The sequence below is a fragment of the Pezoporus occidentalis genome, unplaced genomic scaffold, assembly GCF_034315485.1.
Source record: "Pezoporus occidentalis ecotype Australia unplaced genomic scaffold, CSIRO_AGI_Poc_V1 ctg219, whole genome shotgun sequence".
Classification (NCBI taxonomy): domain Eukaryota; kingdom Metazoa; phylum Chordata; class Aves; order Psittaciformes; family Psittacidae; genus Pezoporus; species Pezoporus occidentalis.
In genome coordinates, this window is record NW_026914062.1 from 704170 (window position 1) to 725082 (window position 20913).

Here is a 20913-nt window from a genome sequence, read left to right on the forward strand (position 1 = left end):
TTTTTATATACTTCTATCTTTTTCTCATTAAATACTTTTCTCTGTGCTTTGGAAATGTTGCTGGGTTTAGGTTTGTCAGTGAACAGGAAAAACTGGAATTCTCCAGAGTACAAAATAAGACTTTTGAAAGAACTGTAAGATGGGTAAATGGGATAACTTCAGCTGATAAGCTCATGTTGAAATGAGCTCAGAGCATCTGCCATGTAAGTCAGCCTCTGCTCCCGTCCACCCGTTACCAGCGCTCCATGTGCACTTGGTTGCAGGTTAGTGAGATTTTCGTATAGACAAACCCATGTCTAAAAATGTGATGCTTAATACAAGTCATAGGGAGGGCTGGTTTAGACTGACTGGCAAAAGGTCTAGCTTTTGCTTTGCTGTTTTTTATAAAGCCTTGGTTAAAATACGCAGTGACCTGCACTTCAAACTAAACAAAATGAAGCATTGAACATAGTTTTGCGAGTGTTTTGTTCACAATCTAGTCAAGACAAAGGTTTTAGCAATATCAGTTGATAATTGTATAAATGTCTGGGCTGCGTGCTTGCGTTATACTCCAGTTGTTTGTACAGTTCAGTTAGTTAGATATAATTTGAATGGACAAGTTCCATCTTGTCACACTTGCTGCTCAGAAAGCAAGTTCCAGTTTGCAGCTGAAATAGGAGGAACTTTGTCAGTAGAGGCAAAGATTATGCATACACAGTCTTAATCTTCTGATAATGTGAGCATGGAACCCCTTGGGAAATACAAGGTACCACAGTATTTAGCTAGCAACTGCAAAAATACTGAAGTATGTAGTGTTGTTGCAGCTGATAAATCTGAAACTTGAGGAACAGCTGCCAACCCCCCCCCTTTTTAGTGTATGCATGGAGTTCTGCACCTTACCGTGTTCTGTTTTTCTCTGCCAGAAATCAGGATCACTTCTTAACTAACAGCTGTAAGGATAAAGTGGACTGCATGGTGAGATTTGGAGGTACATGAAATTTATTCCCGTCTTAGAAATTCAGACTATTCCAGGTTGTCTGTAGACTTATTTTTAAAGAACCTTCAAGTGTTTTATATGCACTCAGTCTTTCTCAGATTCTGCTGGGTCCTTTCCCATTGGAAAACCCTTACTTGCCTGTAATCCCTAAGGAACCCAGCAGCTTTCTCTTTAAAGCCTTATATTAAGGAGTGCTTTTGAGTTTCATGCTTTTTGCCTGTGTACATGAAGAAAGATAATCTGCCTACTCTTAATAGGACTTGGTATGCGAAGGCTATGATCTCATGGATTCAATTTCATCTTTAAGCTTGTATAGAATAGCTAGAATAAGTATCTAGTAAAAAATGATACACTTACATTAAATGAAAGCAGAAATGGGTCTTATTTCTGACCCATACCATGGTTCAAGTCACTTCTATGATGCTCCCTTCTACAGCCCAACTAGCTGCATCAAGGCTCTCTTTTGAGAGCAGCCTGTGGTGCACATGATCCCCGTGGGAATGCTAGGCAGCATTTGGGAGGGGTTAGTTTGCTTTGGTGAAAATCCAGCCAAGGAGTGTGCTAGATGTGAAATGCTATGAGATAATCACAGTGTTCTCTCCCTGTCTTATTTACTTGAATAATAGTAAATTATATCCCCCATATAAAGGGATCTGGCAATATCAAGCCTCGTAACACTTAATAATGCCATACGTAAAGGTTGAATTCTGAAGATGGATTTATTAAATGAGCATTTAATTTGTATTTAAGTAACTGTAACAAAAATATCAGTGCGTCATCATGACTGCTCTACTGTTTTGGGAGCTTTCAGTTTAAATGTGCACAAGTTTTTAACATTACCTTTTTTGTGAGCATCATAGCAGTTTGCATTTTCAGGTTCTAATTCAGTAAGTCAGTAATTATTCACTAGGTAAAGTCTGAAAGATTGTTGGGGGAGGAAGTCTGGTTGAATATTGCTGAGGGAATGATTTGAGTAATGAGGTATAAACCCACTTAAATGGCATTGAGTGTAATCTTGCAGTGGGAAGAGTGGGTCTGGCTGTGTTTAACTGCTGTTAACACAGCATCTTTGATCACTGCAGGATGTCTTGTTAACGTGGGCCTTTTCATAGAAGTTGCTCAGGTCTCTTAGAACTAGAAGACCTAAAATTCGGATCTGAGATCAATAAGATCAAATGAGTAAAATTCTAATAGTGAGCCTGGAAAGATTAAAACCCCTAGTTCCAAGTGTGATCACTACTTTCTCCATGTGCTTGTGGTAGGTGAGGGCAGGACTGCCTTGCCAGCATGCTCCTTTGCTATCCTGTTGCTGGCTTGCACAGCTGGATGGAGAATCTGCCTGGGCTTTGTATTCCAGAGTTAACATGCTTCTGTGGAACAAAATAGACATCAGAAGCAGCTGGTACGTGAATATGGCACCCTTTGCTGTCATACAGCATGCCTCTGCTGGAACCTTTAATTCCATGGGAGGAAATAGCGTCTCCGACTCCAAAAGTATCCGTTTTGGAGTCGGAGCTTCCTCTTCTTTAGTGGCAATGCAGGGTGTCTGATACCGAGTTGAAAAGGAGACTGTAAATGCTTCTTTGTAGCTTTTGCTAGCTCCTGAGGGCAGTATCAAGATGACTGACAATTTGTGATTCCACACTCTTCCTGAGAAGAGAAACAACAGAGTATTAACAATGTTGGGTTTTTATGCCGCAGTGAAAGTTACGGGTCTGCTGTTAAGAGTGAGAGCAAGGGGAGCTAATCTGTGCTTTGCCTTTTAAGGAGGAAGCCCATGTGGGCTCTGTTTCATTTTACCTGTGGCTTTCATATGTGAAGGTTTTCAGGCATTACCTCTGTATTGCTTTAATACTGCTCTTTACAGTCACATGGATCATCTCTTTAGCTCTCCTGGCATTCAAGAGCTGTGTTTAATTCTGTTCTACGTAGAGAGGTATGTATCTGGCTGAAGGCTCTCTGTTTTAAAGCTACGAATAGAAACTCTTTCCAAATGCTGTTCACCATATTGTCTTTTTTTGCCTATGTATATTTTAGTTGTGAACTGCCAAAAATAGGTAAGGGAGGGGTGGGAGTGGGAAAAAGGATGGGGGCGTGGAACACAAGCTGGGAATTTCCGAGCAACTGACATATGAACTTGTTCTGATCACCAGTGAGTTAGAATCTCTTCTCCAAGAGTTTGCAGCTATCAGAATTTAGCTGGGACAATAGTGTTATGGGAGCTGTAAGATTTTACTCCCGTTTTTCTACTGTTTGGTTGTTGCTGCTGGCAGTCAATATTAGCCACTGCTTGGGATTGAAATGCAAAGAACATCAATATCCTTTTCGTGACAAATGCTGCAAGGAGTGTGCCCCTGGTAAGTGATTTTGGATGTTGCTTATACTTGCTCAATATAATAGCTATCAGTTAATAAAATACAGCTTGACGGAAATATCATTCAGATGTAGGAAGCATAACATGGAGAAAAAGCATTTGATGAGACTTTCAATCAGTCTAGACTGACAAAGATTTCCATAACATACTAAATTTAGGACCCCCCTTTGGAAGAGCTACATGTTCTTTAACTTCTTTTGTGTGACTGCTTCCTTAATGTGTCAGTCTGGTGCATTTTATTGTGGGAGTATTAGCTGAGAAAACATGTTCATGTTTTATATAAATGCTCTCAAGAGCATTTATGTTACTGTCTTTTACCTATTGCATAAAGAAGCTCAGAAATCTTGTCTAATGGAGAACTTTAGGTATTTAATTCTGTTGCTGCAGGTGTTTTTGAAGCTTATCTTTTGAAGCAAAGTTTATGCTACATAAGACTTGGTGGGTTTTAAAGGAAAAAAATAAGCTTGATTCATCGCAGAGATTAGGAAAGCATAACTTGACAGGAAATGTGAGCATCCTCCGTTCTTGTAGAAACTGAATGAGGCTGAATTTTGGGGTTTGCATGATATTTCCTCACAATCTGAGTATCTCTGAAGGCAGTGCAATATTAAGAGGCACAAATGCAAAATAGCAAACCTCAAATACTCTAATAGTTGGGATTTCATTATAGAAATTACTTGGTGATGAAGAGTAACAACAGTTAACAGGTAATACTGCTTTTGGAGGACAGTCCTCTTAATGTAAGGGATTACTTGTAGTACTGTCAGTGTTGACTGTATTAAAAGAAGGGTACATGTACGTGCCTAGGGGGAGCGTAAATTGTGTCTGTTGGCAAATCTGCTGCTGTTGGGGAAACGTGTCTTCATAGGTTGTGTAGAGAATAAAGATATAGAAGTGTATTACATATATTGTAGTCACTAAAAACCTCCTGTGTTTTGCCACTGATAGTACTCACTAAAACACGGAGAAAATTAGAGTGAGCAAGAGACTTGATGCTCATTGCTACCTGCAGAATGGGGAAATGGAGAACCAAAATGAAAGGAAAGGTCTGTGAGAATAAGGATGTATTTAAGCTCAACTGTAAACCCCCAAGTAATTAAAACTGTCTGTCATTCCTGCATGGAGAGAAGCTAGTGAGATAGAAGGAACATACTTGACACCTTTTCCAAACTCCACTGGTAACTTGCTGTTTCAGTTTGGGCACGCAGACCTTGTCATCCTAGCACATTAATCTGAACCTCCATGTAAGTACTGAGTATGGAATTTGTTGGTGCTAGCTCTCAGAGCTCATTTCTATATGCCTCTTATGATACACGCATACTGTCTGGAATGGTAACAAATGCCTTGCATTGTGTCTTGCTGTTCGTGAAATGGAGCTAGTAACATCTTTGATATTGTTAGGTGCCAATGCAGATTAAAATACAACCACATTCTTTCGTGCTTAATGGGCTTTCAGAATGTCAGCAGGAGGTTCTCCAACCATTTATTCTTGGCTGCTTCACTAATGAATTTTAACTGCAAACCTGAGCAGTCCATTGCCATCTTCTGTACCTGTTTGGGATTGCTTTGGGTTGAATTGCTTGATTTGTCTTGCAAAGGAATGTAGGGTCGGTCTTAAAGCCATTGTATTATATTGGAGAGCAGACATATTTCTAGCTAAAAGCCTGTCATCAGGCCCTTCTAGCCCCTTTTAGCTGCTTAATTTGCAGTGATGCAATGGGTCAAAACTTTTGGGGATTCCAGCCTATTTAAATCTGCTGAATGTTTTCAGCCAGAGTTGTAAGTGGAACTGTTAGTTTCTGGGCACTCTTCCATTCTAATGCATGAAAACAAAGAGCGTTTCCTTCAGCTAATAATCAGTGCTTCCTTGTCCTTGTTTTAGGTGAAGAAATGAGCTACCGCTGCACTTCAACAACAGACACAGTCTGTGTCCCCTGTAAAGATGAATACTTCAGTAGTAAGCACAATCTCGAGTTCTGCCATGTTTGTACAGTCTGCAACACTAGTAAGTCAGCTTATAGCGGGCACTTGATTTTGGGTTTTGGGGAAGCAATCGGGTCTTCCTATGCTTTCTTTTTTTTGCATGCCCCTCAAAGGCTTATGATGCTGTAAAGCCTGTCACTTGGGAGAGCCAAGTCCAGAACTGGGTTATCGTTTCAATAGCTGATGGTTGAGCCTTCAGAGAGAAGCAGGCTTGTACTGCCTGAAAACTGGTGTCTTCAGAATTGTTAATAAACTATTCTCTGCAGTTGTTTCTCCACACAACAGATAGACACTGAATAATTCTGTTATTTAATTCCTTAACTTCTTGTTTCTCACTTGCCCTTTATTCCACTGTTGCTAGGAAAGGGGAGTGTGGAAGTGAAGAAGTGTGAGAAGACCTCTGACAGAATTTGCAAGTGTGTGGCAGGTTATATGCCAGATGCCAGAAGCAAACTGAGACATGGTAAGTTAGTGGTGTGTCAGACTCCAAACTCTTGCTCCCACTTAAGAAGGTTGTTATTTCTAATGTAAAAGCTATTGTCATTTGTCTCATTGGTATCTCCACACGAGTGTTGCAGCAGGGTGGTTGTGTGGACTGTTGCTCTGTGATTCCTGAGCTGTCAGAAATCTTAATGCTCTCTTGTTAATATCCATAATCAGTCAGTAAGAGAGATCAGGAAACCTTGCCCATTGCAGACTAAAATGAACCACTAAGCGTGTTATGATACTTCTGACTCAGTGGCTATAGATTTTAGAGGCTATGTGGGTTTTCTTGGCTCTGGTCTATAAGCTAGACTACTAGTATAAGCTGTTAGTGTAGTTACTGTGTAGCTGTTGTACAATTATGTTGCTAACTGACCTCAAATTCTGCCTCTTTCTTTGTTTCTAGAATGCTTACCATGTCCTGAAGGGTCTTATTCCATAGGGGGTTATGAGAAGTGTCAACCTTGGACCAAGTATGTATCACTGATCCAGTATGTTCAGAGCAACATTCTATGCTTACTTTCAGTTTACTTCTATAGCAGTTGCTGCCTAAATCATGGTGTGTAGAGAAAACCTGCATTAAAGTCATTACTACAACTGTTTGAAAATAACACTGATTTATCTTGCATCTTTAGCTGCAGCCTTCTTGGGAAAAGGACTCTTCGACCAGGGACGAAAACAGATGATGCTGTTTGCAGCAGCCAGATCCCACAGGCAACTGCCTCTCAGAGTACAACACCTGCTTTGAACCTTTCCACCACACACCACAAGAATAATACATCAACTGCAGTGTTCTCACCATCCAGACCCAGCCTGATTCCTTCCATTTGTTTGGATACAGACAGCCCCATGGCGACTAACTGGGGTAAGGAGAGGGAATGACCAAGTGTAGTCTCTCTGTTTATTACTAGAGCTTGCCAGGAATTTAATGGAAATGAAACCACACTCTTTCTCAGAAGCTGTATCTGTATTTTATACAGTCTTCAGTGAGACACAGGTTTTCATGTTACTTCCCCATCAGCTTGGCAGCTGGGATTTTGTGTAGGCTGAGTGGTTCAGGGGTACTTCTGGACATCTAGGTTCCTTTAGAATCTGGGAAGCCATGGAAACTCCCATTAGAGCCATGAATCTTTCTTAGTGTGGTGTTCTTCTGTTTTTCTTACAGGGTCTGTATCACTTATCTTTATTTGTCTGATATTGCTCATGGTGAGTGGAATGTCCATCCTCCTGTTGATTATCCAAGCAGCCAAAAAGGAGACCAAGAGGAGGCCCCATAGAAACAACCATAATGGTGAGTTTCTTTTTATATGGAAAAATGTATAGGAGAGAATAGTCAGGGCCCCTTGTTTGAACTTTACTAATTGTTTCAGTCATAATGAAGCCTATTTTGCCAAGTAGCACAGTGACATCCAACAGTAGTTAATCCTCTATGTAGTCCTTATGCGCTGAATGTCAGTTGTTTCAATTCAGTGTTTCAGTTCTTATAGAGCATGGATTCCCTTGCTCGTTGTCATGGAGAAGGATTCTCTCTGTTTTTAGCTCTTCCCAGCTTTCTAAGCTAGCCCTTAGTCCCTGCAAAAATGATGTAATGATTTTGTGCAGGAAATTCTATTCAGTACAGAGAAGATCCAGAATCAACAGACTTTAGAAGAGTATTGTGAAATCTTTTGCCGACATAGAAGTGAACAGCCTTAAAGTATCTCCTGCAAACAGAAGAAAGGTTTGACTGAGAAGAGCTGACCTCTGTATTCAGAATCAAGTAGTAGTTTAGCTCTTGAGTCAGCCCACAGCTGCCTCATGTTCCATTCATAGAGTAATGGTAAAGTGTATTTTCACTGTTCCTGACACTTGATGTTTCCTAGCCCTGACTGGAAAGACAGGCGCTGACCCAAATGTCATCTGTAGGTGCCTCACAATCCATGAAACTAGGAAAGTCCCTGGCTTCTCTTTCCCTGCTCTTTCTGCTCTGTACACTTATTTATTGTATCTTATGTTTTATTACCTGTCTTTCAGAAGAAAACAGCTGCCGACTTCCTATCCAGGAAGAACAAATTGACTTCAATTCTAGTCTCATCAAAAACTGACTCCACGTTCTGTTACCGTTTCCTGTGTTTCTGAGCTAATGGATTGTAGTAACACATGATGTGTCAGTGTTCTGTGGCTGGATGTGGAGGGGATGTCCTGTTTAGTTGTACTTTAGTTCCTCTGGGGCTCGTTGAGTGCCCGTTTGGTGTTAGGAGCCATGGGAGTAGCTGTTCTTGGTGGAATGATGTGATTCTTTCTCTTGGGCAGATCCTGTGCACAGCATCCCTGTTGCCAGGACTGAGTGGCTATAGTCCTCTGTGCGTTTCTAGCCAGTTCTGTATATAAGGATAGGGAATTGTCTTGGAATTGAATAAAGTATTGAGGAAGCTGTAAGAGCTGATCCTTGAGCAGACAGAAAACAGGGAAAGCCAAAGACCTGCCTTATAACTGAACTTGTATCTTGTCTTACAGCTCTGAGATGCTTAAGCAGAGCCTTCCTCTCTTTTCTCAGTACCGGTGTCTGCAGTGTTTCAGTTGTTTCCCAAATGAACTTCCCTTACATTAGGTGAAGAATCTCCCCTGATGAACCTAGCCAGCTTCCTTTTTGCTTCCATTTCTTCAGGTTATTTCTTCTTGGTCTAGTGGAGTAGCACCACAATCCTGGTGCTAGCTGTTGAGTGACTATCGAGAGATGGCTGCTCAATGCCACTTCTTTCTTCCCTGCATTTCTTCAAACACCCACTGAGAAAATGTCATGTTAACATATTGAGCAGCATCCCTGCTGTCCTCCCAACAAATGGAATTACTCATGATCACCAAGTATATCCAGATCTCCAAGTGTTTGGAAATCTCCATGGAAATCTTCATGTGTGTATAAAGTAGAATATGTGGATCGCCAGAAGGCAAAGGGAATGGTAATTTTTGATGAGAACATTAGTAGTGGAAACGTGTTCAAAATAGGAGGAAAGGCGGAGTACTCATTGAATACAGGTATTTTATATACACAGGACCAAAGCATATGCCAAAATATGCAGCAGAAAATGTATTCAAGAATACAACTGGTGTCTACAAACATGTTGTTAAACATATGTATTCTTATATGTTATACATATGGTATACTTAGCAATGATTTCCTATTTTGAAGTGCATATACAATGTATATAAACATTTGTATTATATACAAAGTGTGATAGTGACTTCTTGAAATAAATGGTAGTACCAGCTGGAAGTGCGTGTTTGTGTATGATTGGAGAGTACAAATGAGCAACAAGTTACTATGCTGTGTATAATTCTGGTGTGTGCAAGTCAGTCCAGTGGCTTAGCAGGGTTTGAGTTCCATGCTGCCTTTAGAATGCTGTATGTAGTGGTTTCCTCTGTAATCTGGCCAGGCGGCAGAGCTGAATGTTGCTGGGATGTTCAAGATGATAATGCTCAGCCCCTTCATAACGCAGAGTCCCTGTGGTGAATGTAGAGATCTTCGAAAGCGTGCTGTGTCCTTAATGCTGTCATCTTGCAGTGAGTTGGATGGCAGTGTGCAGTGGATACATCAGGGAGATGCATTCCAGGGAGCAGCCAGCACATTCTGAGAAATGATGCTTATCAAGTTTGTAGGCTGCACTTCAGAGACCGTAAAGCTCATGTTACGCTCGTAACTGAGCAAGGTGCAGGTAACTACTGAGCCACCTGAGGCTGTGGGTTATGTGATGGAAATGCAGCCCACAGGAACAGATGAGCTGTTGGCAGCAGAGCCCCTCTGTGGTGTGGGCTTATCAGCTCATTCCAAGAATCTCACTTGTTTCCTGCCCTCTCGCTCAGCTGCACAGGAAGATGTCAGAGTGCATTGTGTTCTTATGCCTCCCTACCACCTCATCAGGAAATAGGAAGCTTTCCTGCAAACCAGGGCATGGATTCCCTCTGTCTGAAGAAGGAGCCATTACTGGCCCTGGAAGCATGCAGCAGAGGCAGGGTAGCTGAGACACATTGCATTTCCTCATCAGCCTTTGGGAAATGGGCAGACAGTGCAGCGTGGCTTGATCCTGTGACAGCAAATCAACCCAGGCTGGAATTGCTGGCTTTTGTGCTACTGGAAGCCAGGCTGTGCTGCTGTAGAACCGCATCCAGTCCCTGTGCCAAGATGTATAATCCTGTCAGAAGAGTTAAACCATAATAACACTTGATAGGATTGGAGGCATTTATGATTTAGTTATTTTTGAGGATGTGGGTGCTGGTAGATCACAGGTTTAAATAAACTAATGTAGGTATTTCACCCTAAATAAAGGAATAACGGTGTTGATTTAATTGTCATGCTCAGACTTGTTATTCTTCTGTGCAGAACTTGCTTGGAGCTTGTTCCAATTCTCCCTAAGATGGCAGGAAGTAGTTAAAAATAGGCAGAGAATCTTGAAAAGCGTGGTGCTTTCTGCCCACACTTGTCTTCCTACTTGCTGTAAATGAAACTTTCCCCTCTCAAAGATATGTGCCCATGTCATGAAGTAAGTTCCTATTTTTGAACCATTCAGATGTCCCCTTTTTCAGGCACTTGGGAGAGACATAGTCAAAGTTGTGCAGCTTCGTTTAAGCTGGTAAAGATAGGGCTGTACTGGAAGTATTTTGCAGTGTAGTGCAGTAAGCTTGAGGTGTCAGTTCTTTTATTCTGCAAACCAATGGTAACTCTGGTTTTACTGTGACCTGTGCTGGCAATGTGAATACTTTGGTATGTGGTGGTATGTGAATGAAAAGCATCTTGGTTCCGTAGAGCCTGATTCAGGAGGTCACTTAAGCGCATGTCAAGCTGTCTGCATGGGTGTTGTTGACAAATTTGGGCTGCTGAGGGTTTTAAGAACCATCCGTAAAACTGAGTGGTAATTCCTTTAGTATTTCTGGGTGAGGATAACACCTGAATTTGGTGTAATAGAGAACTCTATTTCCTGAATAACTTCTTTTCAACTGCACTGGCTATGAGTTTACAGGCCACAGGGCCAGCCCCTTACACTGTCTCCTTGGAATTACGTAGAGACAGAGGTTAGATCAGATGGCCACAATGAACTGGGAGGAAAACCAAACAAAAACCCCAACCCCTATAGTCTTCAGGATTTCTATCTACAGTATTTTTTCTCCTACCTGTGAGGCTATCACATATGGCTGCCTGGAGTTTAAAAAGGCTCTTTGTTCAACTTGGAGGTTTGGTTTGCTTTATTGCTTTGCTGCATTCAGTTTTGGAGAAGGATTAAGACAAGAGCAGATGGTATTTGAGAGCCATAGTGGGGATAAAATACCTAAATGAGCTGGGTTTGGAGTTCTTGAACACTCCTTTCAGACTGCATGTATGGTAGTTAGCATGTATTTCATGTTTCAGTAGTTACTACAGTTAAAAGGACAAACCACAGGTCTGTAAGTCTGTGCTTTCTATATTCATTTCCTCCTTGGTTGTTTTTGGTTTTTTGGTTTTCCTCTGCAAATACATGGCAAGTTTCCTCTACTGTGACTAGGCCAGATCTTTCATTTCCTGCATTTTCTCTTCACATTTTCCTGTACTTAGAAGCTCATCAAAGTGACTCAGATTTGCCATGAGAGACTTACAAAGGTCGCAGCCACTGACAGGCATGCGTGGTGTGAAGCTGGCAAGGAAATACACAGGTTGGTAGAGTCAGGGAGTTGGTGGTTTTGCCTTTGTCTGGTTTGGTTCCATCTCTGAAACGTCAGCTATGCTGCTGCCTGGCCCCTGTGCCCCTGGGGTTGTCTGCGAGGAGTCACCATTTTGGCAGCCAAGCTCTGCAAGCAGCTAAGAGGTGACTGAGCCTCATTTGACAGACCAAGGCAGAGCTGCCAAGTGCATAGTGCAGCATCCTTAGCACTGCTTGGAGAAGGATCCAGGCCTCCTTGCAAAGCCCTCTCTGTTTCGGGGTGAGAATGGGAACCCACATGTGGCACTGCATGAGTGACCCATGTCTTTGCCATGTTGTTTGACTGTTGTGGCCCCAGCCCTACCTGTGTCAGGTTTGCAGGGCAGTAATTCTCCCTGCGTGCCAAAAGAGGGTAGGTCAAGGGACTGCAAATACTCTATGGGCCCACAGGGTAGGCAGTCCTACTCACTGCAAAACCTCAAGTCTGGCCTAAATGTCAGCAGAGCTGGAAGGAACGCAACAATTTTGTCTTCTAGTTTCAGGCTGCAGATAAATCATTTGTCCTTAAGGTTTTTTTTTACCCCAGTCTTTTGATAGCCCTGTGTGAGCTGTCACTACTTATGTGGTATCCTCTAGGACAGCTGATGCCCTCATGCACCAGCCTTGCCATGTGCCTGTTGTAGTACCAGACTGCACCCCTGCTGTGGCAGATCATGGTGTGTAACTCTTCTAGGTGTCATGGTAAAGATTGAGTGATCTTTTAAGTAAAGATTGAGTGACAGTTGTTTCTCAAGAGCATAGGCAAGTTTTGTGCAACAGAACATGAATCTTGTAGCTAGCATTGGAGTCTTCTGCAAGCAGGGTGAAAATGATTTGCAAGCTGGAGCTTACAAGGGAGTTTGTACATCAGTTTACCAAATATCATTAGTCATTCAGAAATTACATAGAATTCATGTGAACCTCTTGCTAGTAGGACTGCATGGCTCCTTTAGTCACCCATTATGGGTAATCTGCAAAATCTGAGCATGCAGCCTCAGGAAACCAAATTCTCTCCCTGGTAACAAAGGTTTCTCATGAATCATGTTGAGTCTGAGGAGTGTGAGTAAAGCCACTGGACTTGCGTGAGTTAATGATTTATTTGGGGAAGTGGTTATGCTCTTTTTGTCTTTATTTTGTTCTTTTCAGAAGGGTGGTAATTAGGACAGGGAAACTGATGGCTTCAGTTGCTCCAGGCAAAAAGGGAACTGAAATGAGGCGATGTGCATAATGTTCAGCTCATGGCTGGATGTTGTTAGGGTGGGCAAAAGTAGAATGCACAGCCTGATCTGCAGCTATTTGTAGGAGTTTGTGCTCTGAAGGCAGAGGTGCAAGCTGCCACATTGGTGCACACCAGTGGGTGGAAGAATCCACTGGTTCTTCCTTCAGATCTCATCCCTAACACTAGAAGTGCTCCTGTGTGGAGCACAAAGGAAGGAGAAGGGGCTTAGGAGATCTGTAACATCTTTTACTCTGTTCCATCACAGTGTGTTATGTTTCGGCCTTGATTTGTTCTGAGCTTTGTATGGGTATGGGCAGGTATGGCTGGAAGATAGTCCTTTCTTCTGCTTTTGGAGTGGTTCTGTGCTTCTCTTCCTTTGCTGAAAGAAGGAGAAGAAGCCCATCTTCTCCAAGTCTCTTGATACAGTGAGGCTGCATGCTCAGAACTCTGAGACTCATTTATTGGAGACAATTACAAAAGATTAAGACCTTCTCACCCAAAACTGAGGAACTAGAGCTTGGCATGGAAGCAACCCTTGGTTCAAATACTAGCACAACCCCTTACAGAGTCTTTCTTCAAAGACACAGTTTGGGTGTTTCTTTTTAGTGATAAGTGGGGACTCTGAACCCTGAGGCGTTTCTGAACACCTCAGCTCCATGTTCTTCTCTTTGCCTTTTTGAGGCTCTGCTGTGTCTTCCTGTCCATGCAAAGGAGAAGGCACTTCAAGATACATGTACTCAAACAACCCTGAAGACCACATTGCTTTCAGTGGCCTTTTAATCCTTGGGATTATAATGTTGAACACAGGCAGCAGCATGGAACCTGCCAGCAGTGATACACATCACACACAGGACTGAATGAGAAGATTGACATGAAATGTCACTACCTTACGTCAGAGACAGGTGAGATTAGCTCTAGAAAACCCCCAAAGATTTTAAAGCCAGATAGTCAGGTTATTTCTGAAAGGTCACTGCTGACTGTAGAGATTTAGACTTGGCATGTGCAACTATTATCTGTGTTCTGACTGTAAATGTTCCATCATCTGGCAGTATTTGTGCGCGACTGACGCTTGAACAAGAATGAAAACATGCAGAGACAGAAGAAAAACAAGATTCAAAAAAGGCAGAAGGAAAGAAATTGTTAGTTCCTACTCTGATAAACACCAGGCATCAGGTATCACATGCACTAAGTGCCTGCATAGGGTTCCCTTGTGTGCCACCTGCCAGTTGTCTCCTTCAGCCCTTTAGAGCTCCCTTCTCTGCTGCTGTGTTCACGATGCTGAGCAGAAATCTGGTTAATGTTCATGTTGGGTATTTGGGCAGTTCTAGTTATTAATGTACATCTCTGAGCTTTGGAGTAATGGCAGATTCTTCTATCTGGAATGACTACGCTGTCCTTGTCCCTTCTGATAGACATGGGCTCATCTGTTGCTAATGCTGTACTTGGAAAGATGAGGAAATTCAGGCATCAGGAGGGATGGAGCAGCCACGGCTTCTCTGGGCAATCTGTGCCAGGGCCTCACCACCCTCACAGGGAAGAATTTCTTCCTAATATCTAATCTAAGTCTCCCCTTTTTCAATTTAAAGACTGCTATATATACAGTTAGATAGTTAAATCCCTGAATGTTTCAAAATTCATTAGGTCAGGAACTGGATTAGGAATTAGATTTGAATTGGAAGCTGTGGCTGCCCCATCCCTGGCAGTGTTCAAGGCCAGGTTGGATGGGGCTTGGAGCAACCTGCCCTAGTGGAAGGTGTCCCTGCCTGATGAGCTTCAAGGTCCTTTCCAGTCCAAACCATTCTGTGGGCTTTAAGTCAGAATGAAATAGTCTGAAAGTGCTGACATTCACACACTGATTTCATTTGCTTTAATTTTCAGGTGTATATCAACTTGCAAAATCCTTTGAAAATGGGAATATGTGATGCTACATCTTGCTCTCAACCTGCTGCTCCCCTAATGGAGACACTGGTGCACGGTTGCTTAGCCCTGCTTTTTTAAGACTTTGATGACATCAAGCAAAATCTTTTCCCCGCCCCTGAAGAAACAGGAAGAGTGCAGCCACAAAAAGCACAGTGTCTACCCACAGTGTGAGGGGGAAGAGTGCTTTGGCAGGGAAGCTCATCCTTGTGTGCTTTTGGGTTGTATAGCTCAAGGTATGGCTGAGCAGACAAGTGATCATCTCAAGGTTCGAGCTTGCTTGCTGGTGCTGATGTGCCTATGGCAGTGGACACAGCAAATTCTGGCAACAGCGTGCGGTGATGGTGAACTGCGAGTCATCAGTAAAGGTGAAAAGAAATGCTGCCCCAAATGCACCTCGAACACAGGTAAGGGAATGATGTGTCTGTCCTCTTTCTGTTCATCAGTATTATGTCAACAAGGTAATTGAGTGTGGGGAATGTGGATATGGATGTATCTTGAGTAACTGTATATGCAAAACAAAATGGCAAGGACTTTCCTCTGCCCCCTAAATTCATAATGTACCTTAGCTGTAAACTTCAGAGTGGACTCGGGTTTCGGATTTAAAACATGCCTATACTTGCTATTCTGTAGTGGGAAATTGAAAGTTAAGTTTCTGTGGGCTGGTTTTGCCCACAAGGAAAGAAGGAGTTCACCTAATTCTGAATCTGAGCCATTCAAGCATGGTTTCAATGTCTGAGCCATTTAGACTTCAGAAGGAACAGGAGTGCTGCTGTCTGTAAGGCTGCCCTTTGCAATTTGTGGTCCCTCTTTAATCCTTCCATTCTGCTGACCTGTGTGTGTCCCAGAAGTAAATGCACAGCCAAAGTCTCAGGTGATCATTAGTTTCAACAGCTTGTTCTGACTTGTATCTCTGCCTGATCTTAGAATGGTGGTGGGATGGTGGTCATGGATTCTCCCTTGCCTGTAATTGTAAGTCAGATTAGGGCTGCATGACCTACAGTGAGGAATGCTCCTTCCTTTTCCGTTTGTCCCAGCTCAAGAGTTGCCGGAAGCCTGTCTAGGTAGTGTGGTAATGCTGTTGTCCTGCAGGTCAGCAAACAGGAGCAGCTCAGAAGTTGCATCTTTCACGGATGCTGAAGTAGGAGTCAGCATCCCACCTATTAGTAGCTTCAATATATCTGCCTTAACCAACAAGGACATTGAGTTCTCTGTGGAAGCAGTGAGTGGACACATGGGGTTTGTGGCCATGAGCAACAAATAGGTGAAGAGCTACAGAGTCCTCAGTAGTATGGAGACCCATGGGTATTTCCCTTCCCACTCAGATAATGTCACCCAGCATGAGGGAAGTAAGTCATTGCTTGGTGAGATCAACACCAGGCTCACCCACTGGCAGTACATAGAGAGAAGCAGCCCCAAGCTGTTTCCATGTTGTCAAACTTCATTGGGTTTTGAAGGACAGTAAGAGGAGGCCAGTTGGCATAGGAAGATGTGGGCAGTTCCCTGGTGGCCCTGTGCATTCCATCACCCACCTGAGGAAACCGTCTTTGCTTGCTCTGTGCTCCTCAGTGTGGGTTTTTGAGCACACTAATGAACTAGCTGGCATTTCCATCTGCTTTTTTCTTTCTTTAAGGTTATACAGCTTCCTGACTGAGCAGTACTTTTCCTTAGCTGGTCTTCAACTGCCCGAAGGAATGCTTGATGCTGTTTACTGATGGGATTTGTATATGTAATCAGTCTTTGCTTTCAGGAACCCAGGAGCCTCTCAGAGTTAGAGATGATATTTTGAGTGCAAAAAGTCATAACGGAACTCCTCTAGAAATGGAAAGACAGAGGGTAGGGAGGGTGCTGGCTTTGTAGCTTGGATTTAGGCCCACTTCTGCCAACAGACTATAGGAAGCAGCTGCTGTTGTTAGGAAAGACATGGAAAAGGAGCTCTAGCTTCACTGACCAAGGATCTTTTGGGCATCCCTCCTCTAAGATGGCTGTGCCTAACTGAGAAGAGCTCTGACAGTGTTCTGAGAAGTGACTGCATGGATAGTTAATGTGTAATGCTTTGGGGCACTGAAAGTGCCCTCCTCATCTCACAGTGTCTAAACACTGTAGTAAAGCAAACCTGCTGCCTTACTTCTGTCTACCATGACCTATGCTGGTATTCCAGATGAGAGAGAAGGGTTACACTGGTAAGTCAGGTAATCATGGTGTAAGAATCTGAGTGATGCTGAATTTGAGTACTCTAAACTTTATCCACTATGCATGGGAGTCACACCTTTCTGGTACCTGCTTTTTCCACCACAGCACACTAAGGAGCTACTTCACCTGTGTCAAGCCAGTAAGACTAATGCTGAAGTTAATTTCTGGCCTCTATGACAAAGGCAAATCTTAATTTCTTTCTTCACAGGAGGCAACAGTACGTGTCAAAATACCCAGGACCATGACTGCAGATGTCGTCAGGGATACAGCTGTGTTGACAGTGCATGTCTCTACTGCCAGAAACTGCCTGAGTGTGCAGCGGGCGAGGAGCTGGTGAAGCTTGGTAACTACAGAAACACTAATGACTCTGAAATGTAGCGTTCAATATAAGTGGCTGCTGAGCAGCAGCTTCCTTCACTTACTACAACCTGCTCTTGGAAAGGCTTGTGATGCAGAGAGAAATGGCATTTATACTGTGGTCTCTGTGACTAAACCTCTTGCTTTCCTGTTTTATAGCTCTTCCCTTCTTAAATTTGAGACTTTCACACTCAGACCTTCAGTATTGTCTCCAAGCTTCTAGAACTGTCAGTAGAAGACTTTTACTCTGTTACTTCTCATCTTTACACCCTCTGCTGTCAGATCAGACTGTTCTGTACCAGTTCTGCAAGGGATCTGCCCATACATTTCCTAAGCATAAAGATGGCAAGAACTGCTTATGTTTTTCTCTGGGGGGCTGATTCATAATGCAGAAAGAGTGCAGAGGAAGTGGGTTGTGCTCTAATCTGTTGCATCCCCATCTTTGATAAAGGCACTGATCACTGACAATTCATGTTCTCTTTTCGTATAGGCAATGTAGACTTCACATTCAGATGTAAACCATGTGAGATGGGAACCTATTCTAGTGTGAAGAATGGCTGGTGCCGTAACTGGACTGAGTATGTATTTATTGGTGCTTTTCCTCTTTAGAGATACGCATGATAAAACTCTCTAATACTTAAATTAGAAAACAAAATGTAATCAAAGAAGAGATCACTGATGTGACTGAGGTTTTTTAATTCAGCAATATATGATATGTCTTTCTTCTTTGGCTCTATGAATTGTTGCTCTCAAAGCAGAGTTTAAGACAAACTCCTGTGTATTCAACTTGCTTCCAAGCCCAGATCAAAGTGATGCAAAACCATGCATCACTTGAAACAAGGGACTAAAAAATATGTATGTACATAAGGAATTGTAATAGACTGTTATCTTGTTGGGGAGCAGCCATAACTTTACCTGCGCTGCTGTAAAAAGCCAAAAAAGAAAGAGTGGAGAAAGGAAGAATGGGGGAGCCAAGAGAAAGGCTGGAGAGGAATGAAGGACAAGGCAGGGACATTCTAAATGTGACTTTTTTTCTCTTCTTTTAGTTGTGAAAGCTCTGGGTTTCTAACAGTCAAGCAAGGGAACAGTACACATAATGCAATATGTGGTCTGCTTCCTAAGGAGCTGGAACAAGGTACTTTCTCACAATGGTTTGATTTCTTTGAGCTTATAATGTTTCTCTACACTGCTTCAGTTGATGACTTGCTGCATAGGTACTGTCCAGAGCTGTTGTGTTTCTTGTAATATTAATATAGATAGAATTGTTGACCTGGGCAAAGATTAATCTTCTTAATCTTTATTAAATACATTTACTTGCAGGTCTCATTACAATTGACTCCCTCTCTACCACCATCCTGGCCATCCTGACTGCAGTGGCTCTGTTTGTTCTCATCTTGCTGACCTTCATCTTGCATTTCTGCATATGGTCACTGAAGAAAGAAAAATACCACGCAGCTGATGGTAAGTGCACTGTTGTGGGCTTGTGTGTGGCTTTTCAGTGGTGAACAGTGAGTCAGAATGGAGTAAACTGAGTTGAATAAATAGAGTAAATACATATTTACTCTGACTTTTGGGCCCGTATCTTTGTCCTTTCCTCAGAGAGGGAAGGTAATGGGCAGCTAACTGTCATGTATGAAGACCTCTTGAATGTGCAAGTCCTTTTGCTTGTTCTCACTGCAGATCTGGAACATATCTTCCCTAAGCAGCCAATGGCTCCACAACGGTCCCACCAGAGAGAAGAGACTTACAGCTGCCAGCTTCCAGAAGAAGAACATGGAGACAAAACACCAGAAGAAAAGCACTGCTACTTCCACCCTCAGAGTCTGCAGTGAAACAGATGAATTGCAATGTGCTGTGAGAAGGGGAAGCTGAGCTCAGCTTTTCCAAAGAGAAGGGAGGGTCTGGGTGCATAAAGCATCCTCATATACATAGCAATAAGGAATGGGCTTGGGAGAGTTTTGCTGTGTTTCCTCTCAACAAACCTAGTGTTTAGAAGCAAAAGGAACCTGCTCAGGCTGACATTCAGTTCAACAGCATTCCATTAGTGCAAGTCTCCTGGGTTGCTGGATTTTTCATTGATGTTCTATTCAACTTCCTTTGGGGCCAGGCGCCCTTCTTGTTGTTACTCCCTTTTGCATCTCCTGCACATGTCTCCGTGGTGCCCCCACAGATTGATACCCGTATAGAAGGCCGGTGTCCCACCTTCAGTCCCATGGGAAGTACAGTGGTACCTACAGCTTTCACAGGCTATCTGTATTTCCAGGATGTGTCCTGGTGCTCATACTAAGCAAATAAGGTGGTGTTCCTAGCAAGCATATCTACTACTTTTCTGTACACAGGCAGTGCTTTTTATTTGTGTGAAATCGCCCTCTTTGTTGTGGAGGAAAGAGCCATTATTCTTAATCCATTCAGTCCTTTTCAATGCTAACAGAAGGTGTTGGTTAAACCAGGCTCAGTGCAGAGTGAGACTGTTACAGCCACATCATTTGTGCTTGCAGGGGTTTTTCTCTATAAGTTCAGTGATCCCCTCATTCTCTCCAAGGAAACTAGAGGAGAAAGGAGTGACATTTATGCTGCTTCTCTTCTCTAACTCAGCAACCCTTGGTACCTGGAATACTGAATTACAAAAGGGAGACTCAAATGAGGATCACATGGTCTAGAGAAAGACATTTGGTTTAATGCTCTCTTCTCACCTAGTTTATACACTAGGAAAAGACAGTGGGGAACAGAGAATAGAGCAACATTTGTTCCTGATACACGAAAAGTATCCCAAAAGAAAAAGAACCAGAACATCTGCTGGTGTATACCAGCGTAGCTCCAGTGACTTGATCACTGGAAGATGGAATATGTTCCCCCTACAGAAAATTGGAGGTTTTTTAAATGTCAGATTAGTGCTCCTCCAGCTTCACAGAGCACTAACATGGCTGTAATGAATTGTGTTGTCTGAATTTAAAGGGGCAGGCTTTCAGCTGGGCTTACTTGCAGTGAATTGGTACTGATTTCAAGTAAGAATCTAGCCTGTGGCTTCAACTAGTTAAAACTCAGCTAGTTAAAACTCACTGTTATTGCAGCCACATGTGTTTTGTGGCTGCAATAACAGATTCAAAGCTCTGGATGCTTTCTTGGTTTGGCCTTCTGGTGAAAGCTGCTTGGAGTCAACTCTTATGACCAAATCGGCTCCTTGCACAAGTGAGTTTTGAGTCACCATTCACATGGAAGGGTATAAATATCTCACAGTACAGCCATTGTGTCAGCTTCTTCACATTGCCTTACAGATAAGAGAAATAGTACAGGGCTTGGAAATGAAATCCTAACAGAATAGTGACATTTCTGTTAGTCACCTTACTAACTACTCCAAGGGGATTATTCCAAGTCTGAATGACGTGCTGGTTTCAGTAGGGCTCTATGAAATTACAGCAGCTGTGGAGCAGGATCTATTGGCTCCATAGCTGTGTGATGCAAAAGCACTTGAGAGAATTTTAAGAAGTGGGACAGGTTATTACCTTGGTAAGCTAATCACTAGCTTCTGTGCTTCAAGGCATGCTTAATGAAGACTGGGTAATGATCTACCCGGTGACTTCATGACCTCTCTATGCAATCCAGTCCAGTAACTGATTTCAAGTCAGAGAAGGAGAGAAGTTCTGTTAGTTAAAGTATATATTAGCCATTATGAAGAAGAATTGACTCTTCAGCATCTTTTTAAGCATTTATAATCATCTCTTCT

General features: G+C 42.7%; 2 protein-coding genes across 4 annotated transcripts; both read left to right on the forward strand.

The window, feature by feature from the left end:
• The first annotated feature begins 49 nt into the window (after positions 1–49).
• On the forward strand, positions 50–9065 carry TNFRSF4 (TNF receptor superfamily member 4). Of its 2 annotated transcripts, none has more exons than XM_062620087.1 (7): positions 50–967; positions 5233–5355; positions 5695–5796; positions 6223–6289; positions 6452–6681; positions 6982–7107; positions 7830–9065. In XM_062620087.1, the coding sequence occupies exons 1-7, from the start codon at positions 952–954 to the stop codon at positions 7898–7900; spliced, it is 735 nt and encodes a 244-aa protein (XP_062476071.1). In that variant the 5' UTR covers positions 50–951; the 3' UTR covers positions 7901–9065. The 2 variants fall into 2 exon arrangements, with proteins under 2 accessions (XP_062476071.1, XP_062476069.1); XM_062620085.1 differs by lacking the exon at positions 50–967 and adding an exon at positions 2930–3333.
• Positions 7904–19220, forward strand: TNFRSF18 (TNF receptor superfamily member 18). Of its 2 annotated transcripts, XM_062620084.1 has the most exons (8): positions 7904–7962; positions 12650–13624; positions 14870–15046; positions 17041–17175; positions 17680–17767; positions 18236–18324; positions 18510–18650; positions 18870–19220. In XM_062620084.1, the coding sequence occupies exons 2-8, from the start codon at positions 13594–13596 to the stop codon at positions 19019–19021; spliced, it is 813 nt and encodes a 270-aa protein (XP_062476068.1). In that variant the 5' UTR covers positions 7904–7962; positions 12650–13593; the 3' UTR covers positions 19022–19220. The 2 variants fall into 2 exon arrangements, with proteins under 2 accessions (XP_062476068.1, XP_062476067.1); XM_062620083.1 differs by lacking the exons at positions 7904–7962; positions 12650–13624 and having other exon boundaries at positions 14313–15046.
• The last annotated feature ends 1693 nt before the right edge of the window (positions 19221–20913 follow it).